Source organism: Metopolophium dirhodum, chromosome 6, assembly GCF_019925205.1.
Source record: "Metopolophium dirhodum isolate CAU chromosome 6, ASM1992520v1, whole genome shotgun sequence".
Lineage (NCBI taxonomy): Eukaryota > Metazoa > Arthropoda > Insecta > Hemiptera > Aphididae > Metopolophium > Metopolophium dirhodum.
This window is the reverse complement of record NC_083565.1, coordinates 7,788,295-7,800,416: the sequence shown is the minus strand read 5'-3', so window position 1 is coordinate 7,800,416 and position 12,122 is coordinate 7,788,295. Positions and strand designations below refer to the sequence as shown.

The following is a 12,122-nucleotide window of genomic DNA, read 5'->3' as shown; positions in this document are numbered from 1 at the left end:
AATAGTTATCTCTTACCTCGGGTAAACATTTTTTGCTGTCTCTCAAATATAAGGCTTTTTTGTCTGAGGATTAAAATAAAGGTTCGTTGGTAGTAAATGTGTAATCATATATTATGTGTGTTTTTGTTCACATGAAAGTGTGTCAGTGGACTGTATATTTTTTTTCATTTTAGTGGCACGGCGATAATGTTACCAAACTAACCTTATAGCGTCTAACTGTCGCGTTTATAAATGGCTGAAAAAAATTACAGCAGAAAGGTTCTCTCAAAATGTGTGCAGATAATCCGTGTCAATGTGTCATGAGGTGCGTGGGTATAAAAATACTCACTAAACGTCGTTTCGGTGAATTTACCATTTAAGCACCTAATGTTTTTGTCGACTAGCTGCGTCGTATACAACACTTCATTTTGCGATTGTAAGACTTTCAGTTGTAGTGGACCGAGCAAATTTCGTTTTCAATTTGTGGACCACAAAAATTCAACCTCTGGTTTCACAAATACGCGTATAATGTAATATACGTCATGTATAGGAACAACGCTTATTTGTTACCAAATAGGTATACCTGTTAATAATAAATAACTAGACGTCATCATCTACATAATATAGTATCTATAGGTAAATATTATACAAAAAATCGTACGCAAACTTAAAAAATGTATTTTTCAAACTACCATTAGACATAAATTTACGACGTGCAGTAATTATATATTCCAGGTGCAAGTCGCACGCGCGTGTTTTAACAAATAACAATATGTACAAAGTTGCGTTATTCGTAACGGCGAAAGTTTGGTGTTTATTTATAAATATTATATAATATTATGCATAATTACCGTCCGACACGCGACACGCGACACCCAACAGTGACCCTCACAGGGTATAGGGTACTCCTGAAATGAATCGGTTATTTTGTGTGTAGGTGCACTATACACGTTTTCCTTGCGTAGTATTATAGTGATATACAATTACTGAATTATATATTATACATATCATATAAAATTTTCATATAATACGGTGCAACCTCCCATCATAATATAACGGACACCTCAGAATGTGGCGTGCGTTTTTTGAGAACCAACAACAAACTAAACCCTCTGATTAGCGGACAACATTTCAGCGACTGAGATTGTCCGGTATTTCGAAGTTTCAATATATTATACATTAATTATACACGTCGATTGTGGTAGTTGCGTCTGATGTGTGAGGTCCGCGAGTGTGTTGACCATACACTAGACGGCGATTATATGTAGTATATATAATAAATGTAGTTCTTCGGTGACTGAAAAAGTTATGGAAATAATAAGCTCGAATAATTGGAGTAAAGTCAATACGTATGATAAAAACGTTCAATTGCATATAATTGGTATATTAATAAATTAACGAATCACATATAAAGTAACTCTTAAAGTTAAAGCGTATAATAAATATAATATATAATATAGTATTACAATTAACTCTTTAAGCTGTTATAATGAGGAATCGTCCAAATGACAAAAAACTCCGAAAACAATAAATTTAAAATTAAAAAAAAAAAATTGTACTCAAATAATTGTAGAACATAAAAACACATCGTGGCGCCCCAATACACGGACCCACGCGTATAGAATATCAAGCAGTCTTATAAGATAAATATTTTATATATATTATATTGAATAATTTAAAAAATAAAAATAAATTTTACATTACACATATATTGAACAGACTGATTGTTTGGATTCGTCGTCGATGTAGACGTCAGTCGTCGTCATCAAACCGAGTTCGGTCTTCGTAGACTTGAGTAGTGGGGAGATGGGTAATCGACTACGTGCAGTGCGGAGATGATGATCGCTCGTCAATCGGCCGACCATTTTCCGCGGCGTATCACGAAGTCTCCATGAACTCGACGGGCGGCATCGGCGACGACGACGATTCGCGTCCGCCACCGTCGTGGCCAGGGTCTTCGCAGTCGTTGTCATCGTCGTTGTCTTCCTCGTCCTCGTCGCGACGGTGACGGTGCCGGCGGTTATGCGATTCCGACTTGCACGCAGTCGACGCGGACGCGTTCTTCCGCCGGCCGGTCGTCGGCGTCTCGATCCTGGTGTTGACATTTAACATGCCCATCTGGCCCAGGAACAGAACTTCGTTGACCAACCGCTTGGCGATGATCACCGACTGCCTGTCCATCTGCCGGAGCTCGTTGGCCGCGTACCGGCCAAAACCGTCATAGTAGTCGGCCACCGGCGGATCGGTAGGGTCGCCACCCACGCCCCCCAATATTTGAGGTTCGTAAAAGTCGGCTGCTCCGGCACTGCCAGAAAACCGGTCCGGTGGCGGCGGCGGCGGCGCTCTAGCGGGCGGCCCGTTCTGCGCCGGCGACACGTCCAACACCCGCCGCCGTCTCTTGGGTCTCCTGACGCCATCTGCGCCGCTGCCGCTCAATATGGTTTGCAAGCCGCTGCTGGTCGGGGTACAGGGTTGCTGCAGGTACTCAGGTTCGGTGGAACACGAGTCCTTGTCCTCGGACCCAGCCCGGTCGTCGACGTCCTCGTACACCATGATGTTATGCGTCTGTAATTTCGTTAATATATTTTATGAGTAAGGCTGTGAATTTGTAGAAAAATAAATTTTTGTACCTAACTGTAAGACAAAAAAGACAACATTTCCTTGACACAAATATTGAATTAGGTACTGATGAACTCAATTTTGAAACTTTTTTTTTGTATAATACAGGTTTTATATAGGTTAATGTATTATTATAGGTATTATAGGTGGATTACGATTATAAAATGGTCCTCATAACTCATAAGCCAGCTACATTAGACATTACTCTGTACAATTTTTAAATAACGCTTAGGACAAATAGGAATGGCAAAGGCAAGGGAACAGCGAAAGTTCGGAGGAGCGACTAGAAAATTGTCATTGCCTAATTTTAATACTTGAGCATTTATGTCTGAATTAATATTATTATCAACCCTTCTATTATATTGAATACCGTATAGTAACAATGGTTACTAATATCATAATTCCATGTGTAAACTGAAGTGTACTTAAAGGTACTTAAGTATTTAAGTCTGTATACACAATAAAGTACAATAATGATTATGGGAATAATGTATTGTTAATGAGGAAGTTTCAACGACGCAATATTATATACTGCAGAATACTCAATACAGATTACAGATATTATGATATTATATTATACGGACGGAATCGAGATAGTAACATTATTGTTTTGTACATTATACCTATAATATGATTATCTATATATTGGTTATGATATAATAATAATAATATAATAGATATATGTACATTATTTTATTATTATATATGCCAAGAAATTGTTTATTATGAGGGATAAAATTGTATTATAGATGTCAGTACCTAGATATAATGTAATATTATAATTTTAATTATTAATTTCGACATTAATATCATTATTTATTGGTAGAAAATTCGTTAAATCGCATAATATAGATAACGCTATATTATAGAAGCTGTGTCGTCAAAAAATTATGTCACTATAAATCGTTCATATAATATCACTAGTCATGCAAAACGCATTTTTCAAATTATTATATATATTAGGGTTATACATTATATTATGCTGACGAGATGCATGTCATCTGTACATAATTATTAGGACCAATTGCTTCGTAATCGAATGATCATAGCTAAATACATTTACATACGACATTACGATGGATTAAATTAAAAAAGTATAAATTATTTTTGTCGATAGCAAACGCAGACACGAGTGATCAACATACAGATTTCCGTGAACCAATTATTAGTGTTCAAAACTGTTTGGCGATATTACTTTTACATTTCTTGTAACTATACACGATGATTTATACCATATTTATCATAATATTATGTTCGAATAACATGATATATTATGTTAGTTATTCGATTACTCAAAGTATCAGATTTATGATTTAATTGATTTATCGTCTTCAAAATAACTGTCGATGCTCTACAGACTACAATCCATCTTGATTTATATTATGAGAGTATGTTTGAAAACTTGATTATTATTATTATTTTGTACTAGCTTTTTTTAATAATAATTAAAGTTTCCCAGACTTGTCATCCATAAACTTATTGCTAACAAAATTACATGTTTTTGACATTCAGAAAATATATAACGGTACTAGCTAAAACTAATTTTTGTATGCATATAGTTGTCTATATCACCGATCACAATCACTATACTATTTGTACATATACTATAGATCAACATCACCGCTGTACACATTTTACACCTACTATATTATACCCAATCAGCAAAGATCCTCAAAACATAATAAATGCACGGCTATATCGCTATATATTACTATTATTTCATAAATATTATATATGTATGTGCAATTCAAAGAAGACACGTAAAGTATAATATATGTAAGATATATAAATGCCTGGTTATAGAGGAAATCTGAATTTTAAGACGAGGAGGGGACTGTGAGAGAGATACTACACGGTCGTCCTCGTGTTAGGTACTTTTCTAATATTTATAACAATTAGATATGTATGTAATTATTACAGAAATAAAAAGCTGTTTCTTTAAATGTACATATACATACATAAATATTATGTATATAAATATGTATGGTTCAATAATATATATAGTAACTAGTACCTCGTTTGACTCGTTATCTTCGTCACTGTTATCCGGATAACTGCGGCCCAACCGGACTCTGTCTTCGCTGTGATGCTGGTCGTTTAGGAACTCTAAGGATCTATAACACGATTATCGACATTTATTACTATAGTTAAGCAGTGTATAACACACGTGTAACAATACGCGTTCGATATTTTTCACCATGTGTATACTTAACAGTGTGGGTAGTAACAAAACAGTATATTGTATTTCAATTAACCCTCCCCCGCAAATGCTGAAATAACCATATACACTTAAGGGGTAGTTATCATATTAAATATGCGTTTATTATTGACGTAAAACGTAAAACATTGATATACATATAAAAGTATATTAACTATTAGCATATTGGTCAAAAAGTATTTTTGTTTGTATAAAAAATAGTAACACTCATACAATTTGTGTATGATATATTGCGTACTATACCTAGTATACTATTATTCGAATCATTAAACATTTAACATTTGGAATTTCTCCACCCACACACTGTTTTTAAATATCATTTTTTTGTAATTTTCTATAATTATTGTTAAGCTTCCGTTTAAGTCCTCATCTTCGTTCAAATGTTGACACAAAGTGATATTGTGTCTATATAAGGTTAATCTAATCGTGTGACTTAATAATAATCGTAACTCGAGGACATAATAATTTATAAGTCTACAAATCAATTAGGCAACTATTATCTATTATCAGTGTACTTAGCATAAGTTTAAAAAAAATTGAAATGTCATAATATGACCTAATTATCCTCAGTAGCATGTTACTTTTAACTGTGGAAAGCAATGGAAGTCAATGTGCGTGTTATGATATAGATTAACGTAAAAGTACCTAACCTAATTACTTTATTTCAATATTTATATAGTAACGTGATTCAATTACTTTTCAGAAGTACCTAATATACCCCCAACACTATACAGGTGTATTAATATTATATCACACGGCGTGTTGACATTCGTGTGTAATTATATGATAATATATTATAATATACGACTACCTACTATAATATAATCTAGTAGCAGGGTATCTTACTTGTAATACCACAAACTGGGCTCGTATATTCCACCATATCTTTTTGCGTCCATTACTTTTTTGAATTCCCGCAAGTAACACGTTCTCAGATTGGCTATTTTACGTTTCAGGTCGTCCATTGTACAGCTCTCGTTATATCTAGATGCAATATAAAATAATAAATATATTATAACAGAGCACATAACGCATCGCATAAAAATATAATTTCAAAAATAATAAGTTTGAGTCAACCATATTCTAAAAAAAGATTAAGAAATCTAAGTATCTTATTCATTTTCAAGCAGATGGTTACACTCAAAACTGCTGCTGACCCGCCTAACCCGATAATATCAAATTGTCTTTACATATCGATGATTTTCATTGTGTCGACTGGCTAAATTATTATAGCGATTGAAATCAACTGATTTGACTCACGGATCAACATATTTTTTTATATATTTCGAAATTATGGGCCCTTTGTTATGCGGTAAAAAATAATACGAACGTTTGTTTACAACTAAACAACGTATTCGTTTGTAGGAAAACATGAGGAAAAACAGAGCCACTAAGGTTTGTATTGCTAAATTGTTTACTTTTTTTGTGACATTCTTCTGTGAACACAAATATATCATGATTGTAGGTACTAATATTATCATGAGTCAATTGCAATACATTATTTTTGAGTTCTTAAGAACATAGCACATGAAACAGCAAAAAGTTAATTTTACAGGACGTCCAACAAACATCGTGTAAGATGAGATTGATCGTATTATAGAATGTAGATAACGGAAATATACGAGAAGCTAATGTTAAAAAATCACTCAGAACTTAGCAGCTCCAAATCAAAAGTCAGCAAACGTACATCAGACGTGGCCTCCGTTATAGCAGCCGTTGACGACGTTCGTCGATAGTTCTTAAAAACAGCGGTTGACGGCGGCGGCGAAAATCGTTATGGCGCATGTGAAATAACGCCTATTCTATTATAATAATATTAATTTCAGGCGGCAAAATAACGATAGATTGGCGTGAAGCTACATACAGGCAGTGGTGAATTAAAGGGGAAAGTTCAGAAGGTCATTATAGATTAATCAATTAATCAATTATATATTGGCTCATAAAAATATAATGTACTTAACTATATTGTTCAATATAAAATCTGCTCTGATGTACTTTAATGGCTGTATTACATTTGAATTCAACGATATAAAATCATTGTATACGAAAACGATTCTGAGCTATCCGTCAGCCTTTATATAACTACCTACAAGTATATTTTATGATACTATATTGCTATTAAAATTAAACTATTAGTAAAGCAGTAGGTTGAATTAATTTTTGCCGAAAACATTTTGTTTGGTATACTTTAAACGTTTCAAGCACCCATGAATAATATTTTTAAATTTCAAAAAAATAACTAAAATCGTTATTCTTTGTTTATATATTTAATGTTGTCAAAATTTGAACTTAATATGTCTATAAAAAGAAATTGTATTTATATTTTTATGGTCCAAGTATATCCTACTTATGAGAATCCATGTTTTAAATTTGCAATTCTTAGCTATAAAAATTAAACATTTTATACATTTTTAACTACAAAATCATTCGCAAATTATCAATTCGATAAGGTTTATCAACATTTGAACTTTGAATGTTTATAAAACAAAATAGTTCCCATATATTTTTAGTATTTTTTAACTGCTATAGTTACAATAATGTATTTGCGAGGAGCCTTGTATTAAAGTTTAAAACTTTTTGCCCTATCAAATCAAAATTGTATTAATTAAAAAAATTAAGAAAACTGAAAATTGAAAATATCTGTAGATATCTCAAAACGTGTCAAAATATTTTGTAAAATTGATCCGGTGAGTATTCAATTTTGAAATTTGAACTTCAAACGATCTTAAAAATTTAATTTGACTTTCGGGCAGACAAACTTTTGAGGAATCTTGTATTACATTTTCAAATCTTAAATATATTAAAATATAAATAAATATAAATATATAAATCTGAAATATACTAATTAGTGATTAAGCAGTCCAATAAATTGTTTATGTATGTCAATTTATGAAATAATATTTTAACACCTTGGGTGGGCTGGCTCCCCATTTCTGACCTTTTATCTTCAAAGACTGTGGGTAATACGATTTATTCCGAACGACATTGAATAGTGATGCATCACAAAATTCACAATTTTAATACCTAACTAGTAACTAGTATTAACCTGACATTTATAATGTACACATATTATAATAGCTGTCATGCGCCAGTTTGGCTAAACCCTGAGAGTAATAATAAAGTATGCTAAACCATATAGCAAGGCAGGTCCATCAACGTATAAAAACAAGAAAAAACTGTTATCGAAGCTAAAAAACCCTATCAATTTGAAGTTCTGATTTTATTGAAATAAAATTAGTGAATTTTCAGAAATAAACCCGGATGTAAATTCTATGTAAATTCTTAATTTCCTCAAAACTCCCCCTCCCATTACCTCCCTCCTACACATACACCCGCATACATGAGTTCCGTCATCAGGACAATATTCGTTAATTGTAATACGCCTTCACACCCTATACCTGAGTATACCTGAAGAGTTTGCACTAACCACAGAAACTACTGGACCAATGTCAATAAAAGTTATATCAATACATTTCCTTGATACTCGGAATGCGATTTTAGCTTCTTTTGTCAACCACTATAGGTTGTCACACGACACATATGAATTCGTATTGGCTCACGAAAAACGAATAATTTTTTGATTCTAATATTGGGTTATTGCTATAGGGTATTGCCATCGGTTACAGAAATAAAATTTAAAAAAAAATCGTATTGACTAGTTGCTCCGCCACGTGTTGCTACGGAATTTTAAAAAATATTAAATTTATTGTTTGTTATTCAAATGTACAACAAAAGGTAATGTCCTTACGTCTGTAGCTCATAGGCTCAAAGACTAGTTGACCGATTTTGACGAAAGTTTCAGAAATTATTTTCAGAGACATCAGGAAAGTTTAGACAGCAATTTGAACCATGTTCAAAAATATGACAAGTGCCCATCTCGGTCGAATGAGTTCACAGAGCGTGGGACGATGATGCCGATTTGCCCGTGAACTGCCGTCCACCAAATCCGATATACACCGCTATGGCAATTTATAAATATATTTCCGTGTTATATGTTTATTCGTTTTTTCCGGGCGAAGTCGGGTTAACCATAGCAAGTTTGTTATGCAATTAGTATGTATATTATATATATAATATACATATATTTATAATAAAGTAAACGCCGACGTAGTAATAGTCGGGAGGTGTAGACGTGTGATCCCTTAATATTGCCTAAGTAAACGAGCGACAGTGGCGGAAATGCAATTGGTAAAGTACCTACGTCGCAACTCGCAGTCTAAGCGTGCGAATTATTATATTATCATTTCAAAGGTCGCGTCCACCACCGCCGCTGCCGCCGAAAAGCGTGGTATCCCCCCCCCACACACTTCCTTGCTCATTCGTTTCCCGCCCGCCGCGGTCTACACTCTACAACTGAGGTCGCTGACGACCTGTCACGCGCTCCGCAATCGGCCGCCGCGTCTTTTTTCCGATGATGTTAATATTATTATTGCGCTCGCCCCGTACTACACGACAGTGTTCTAATACTATTATTATAATTAAAATTATTATTATACTTTTTTATCAACTGCAGCAGCGACTCGTACGCCTCGTTCTTCATCTCTTTGTTCTTGTAGTCGGGGTCCTTGATCCTCCACAGGCAGGTGCACGTCTTGTACTCGTCGATAAGTTCCGATATCAGTTTCCTCTCCATAGCCACGATCATCGGGACGCCGTTCAGGCCCTCGCGTGCCCCTCCTGGGTCGTTTAAAATCGATCGACGTAACGCGCGCCGTTCTCAGCGACGACGACGGCGGGTACAACTGAATGTCGTGCACGAGTCGTACGGACTACGGTCGGGCGACGGCGGCGGTCCTACGACGGTCGAGTGTGCGCGGCGAACACTGTTACCACCATCGGTCGCCCGCCGACGGGTGAAGACGACGGCGGCGGCCACCGCGACGGATGTATACGGACGGTCGGTCGGCCACCGATTTGTCGTCGACACGCGGTTGGCCAACCTGTCGGGCTACGCGGTGCGCGTCGGCGGCGATCTGTCACCCGGCACCGCCGCCTCCCCCCGCGCTGAACCATCGCTACGGCTGTACATCGCGCGCGCGCGTGCACACACACACACACACACACACACTCAGCCTTGCAGCCGGCCCGGGCACGATTTGCGGTCGGGCGGACAACCAAGCGAGAGGGCTCTCGAAAACGAACAATTTATTGTAGGCTTAATAGCGGCTTGGCCAAATGCTACATGAGTACATATTATGGCGACACATTATCGGAAAGCGCATCTATGACAAAATTGCAGTGAAACGGATAAGAGAGAACTCACTGAGGTCTATGATATTATAATATATTATATAGGCCCGATAAGTGATAACCCTAGATTACCCACTCTGATCCAAAAAATAATAATCCAAAAATAAAAGTCTTTTTCGTATATAAATACATCACGTATACATTGTGCCAAGTATTAATATTAAGTGGTAACTGTATATTATATTGAAGATATTATAGAGAATCAGCTGAACAGAGTCAGAGCCCAGAGGAACTGTAGGCATTGTTTCATCGCTCATTTTAATAATTTATGGAAAATCGTAACTATCGTAGGCTTTACAAAAACATAAAATATTATAAACCTTATTATATTTATATTTTATACTTATATTATAATCTATACTAATATTATAAAGCTGGAGAGTTTTTTTGGTCATTACCATGGAAAAAAAAAGTTACCATTTTTCAATTCAGAAATATCATTTTGTAAAGTTTCATCAGAGAAGTTTCGTTACAACCGACTACCCGGTTCTCTTTTATTGTGTCGCTTCGGTATGTTTCAAGTCACCCTTTTTTTTAGGGATTTGAAAAATAAAATCATTCTTAAAAAATCAGATGAATATTTTTAAATAATGATTGGACTAGTTTGTATAAAACTGTTGTACATCAATTAAAAAATATGCATACCAGAATTTTGTGTCTTAAACGGTATCAGTTTGGTGACTTAAATTTGGTCTACAAAAAATGTGTTTTTGGATAACAGTTTGGAACATAAATTTCTGTTTAATGTTAAGAAATATCAAAAAATCTGATAAAATATAACAACATAAAATATTATGGAAAGATCAACGATATCTAATTAAAACTCACGAAGTCTTATCAAATTCAATAAAGAAAAGTCATAGTGTTCCAAGTCACCACTCAAGTTCCATTTCACCCGTTTTGACAGTATATATTATGCACTGATTTTGACTACCTATTGTTTTTCTGTATTTGTACGATTATTGGTTATAACTTTATTAATACCTTAGTAGGTACTTCTAGTAAATATTTTTTTTTCTATTACGAATTCATCAATACAATTATGAAAAAAATTGTGCATATACATTTTAAAATTTAAAATTACTATATAAGAACAATTTATGTGAGATATTGCGTTACATTTTCAAGCATTTTAACGGAGCCTAAATTTTTATCACAACTTAAGAAAAAATTAAAAATTTGAATATTTCAATTGAATGTATAGCTAAAATTAGTATAAAATATTAAAAAAAAATAATTGTGTACCTACCTATAGAAAATGGCATTTAAAGTAGGTTGATGTGAAATATTTCAAGTGTCTCATATTTTTTGATTTATAACAAAAGGAACAAAGATCAGTTGGGGTTTAATCATTATTATACCAGTCACAATTTTTGATAATCAGTAAAATAGGTAGTCGTTTTTATAAAATTACTATTACTATTATTAATATGGCTATATTATAATAATTGATAGACAACATGTTGTCATAATGCATTATTATTATAAAATTAAAATTAAAACAAACAAAAATAATTTAATAAATTGTAAAAAATATATATTAGTTTCCTATGCATATTATTATTTTATATATATATCTACTTACAATGAAATTTTCATAACATTTAGATTAATTTCAAGCTATTTATACCATGATCTGTTCACACTGTTTTACCGAGATACGTCGGTAGGTAATGATTAAGTATAAGTCATATTAAGAGCTATAGCAATATACCTAATATGAAATTATAATATAATAATTAATATATAATATTTGTGATTTTAATAATTATTAGCAAAAATTAGGTCAACCTACCGTAGTATTACTAATAGAAAAATAAACTACTAATAGCAATATCAATAAATATGAAATAAAATATGCCCAGTAATATAGACTAACAATAACAGTCTCCGAGCTCAGAATCGTTTTTCGTATGCAATGATTTGAATCATTGAATTCAAAGCAAACACATCTATTACTGTGACCTGCCTATATACTCGATGACGATGAGCACTTTACACCAACTAAACAACAGAACGACTATTTCTTTTTTTTTTTATTCATGTTCCTCGCAAA

The 12,122-nt window shown here is 33.9% G+C and overlaps 1 protein-coding gene across 1 annotated transcript; it reads right to left on the bottom strand.

The window, feature by feature from the left end:
- Window positions 1-1,329: 1,329 nt before the first annotated feature.
- On the bottom strand, window positions 1,330-9,793 carry LOC132947322 (uncharacterized). The gene is made up of 4 exons (XM_061017583.1): window positions 9,313-9,793; window positions 5,663-5,800; window positions 4,613-4,712; window positions 1,330-2,544 (listed from the first exon to the last, which is right to left on the bottom strand). The coding sequence occupies exons 1-4, from the start codon at window positions 9,459-9,461 to the stop codon at window positions 1,858-1,860; spliced, it is 1,074 nt and encodes a 357-aa protein (XP_060873566.1). The 5' UTR covers window positions 9,462-9,793; the 3' UTR covers window positions 1,330-1,857.
- Between the last annotated feature and the right edge of the window lie 2,329 nt (window positions 9,794-12,122).

Coding starts and splice junctions, on each gene's coding strand:
- LOC132947322 (XM_061017583.1), bottom strand. CDS start 9,461: ATGATCGTGGCTATGGAGAGGAAACTGATATCGGAACTTATCGACGAG. Junction 4,713..5,662: donor CCCAGTTTGTGGTATTACAA/GTAAGATACCCT, acceptor ATCGTGTTATAG/ATCCTTAGAGTTCCTAAACG. Junction 2,545..4,612: donor AAGATAACGAGTCAAACGAG/GTACTAGTTACT, acceptor ACGAAATTACAG/ACGCATAACATCATGGTGTA.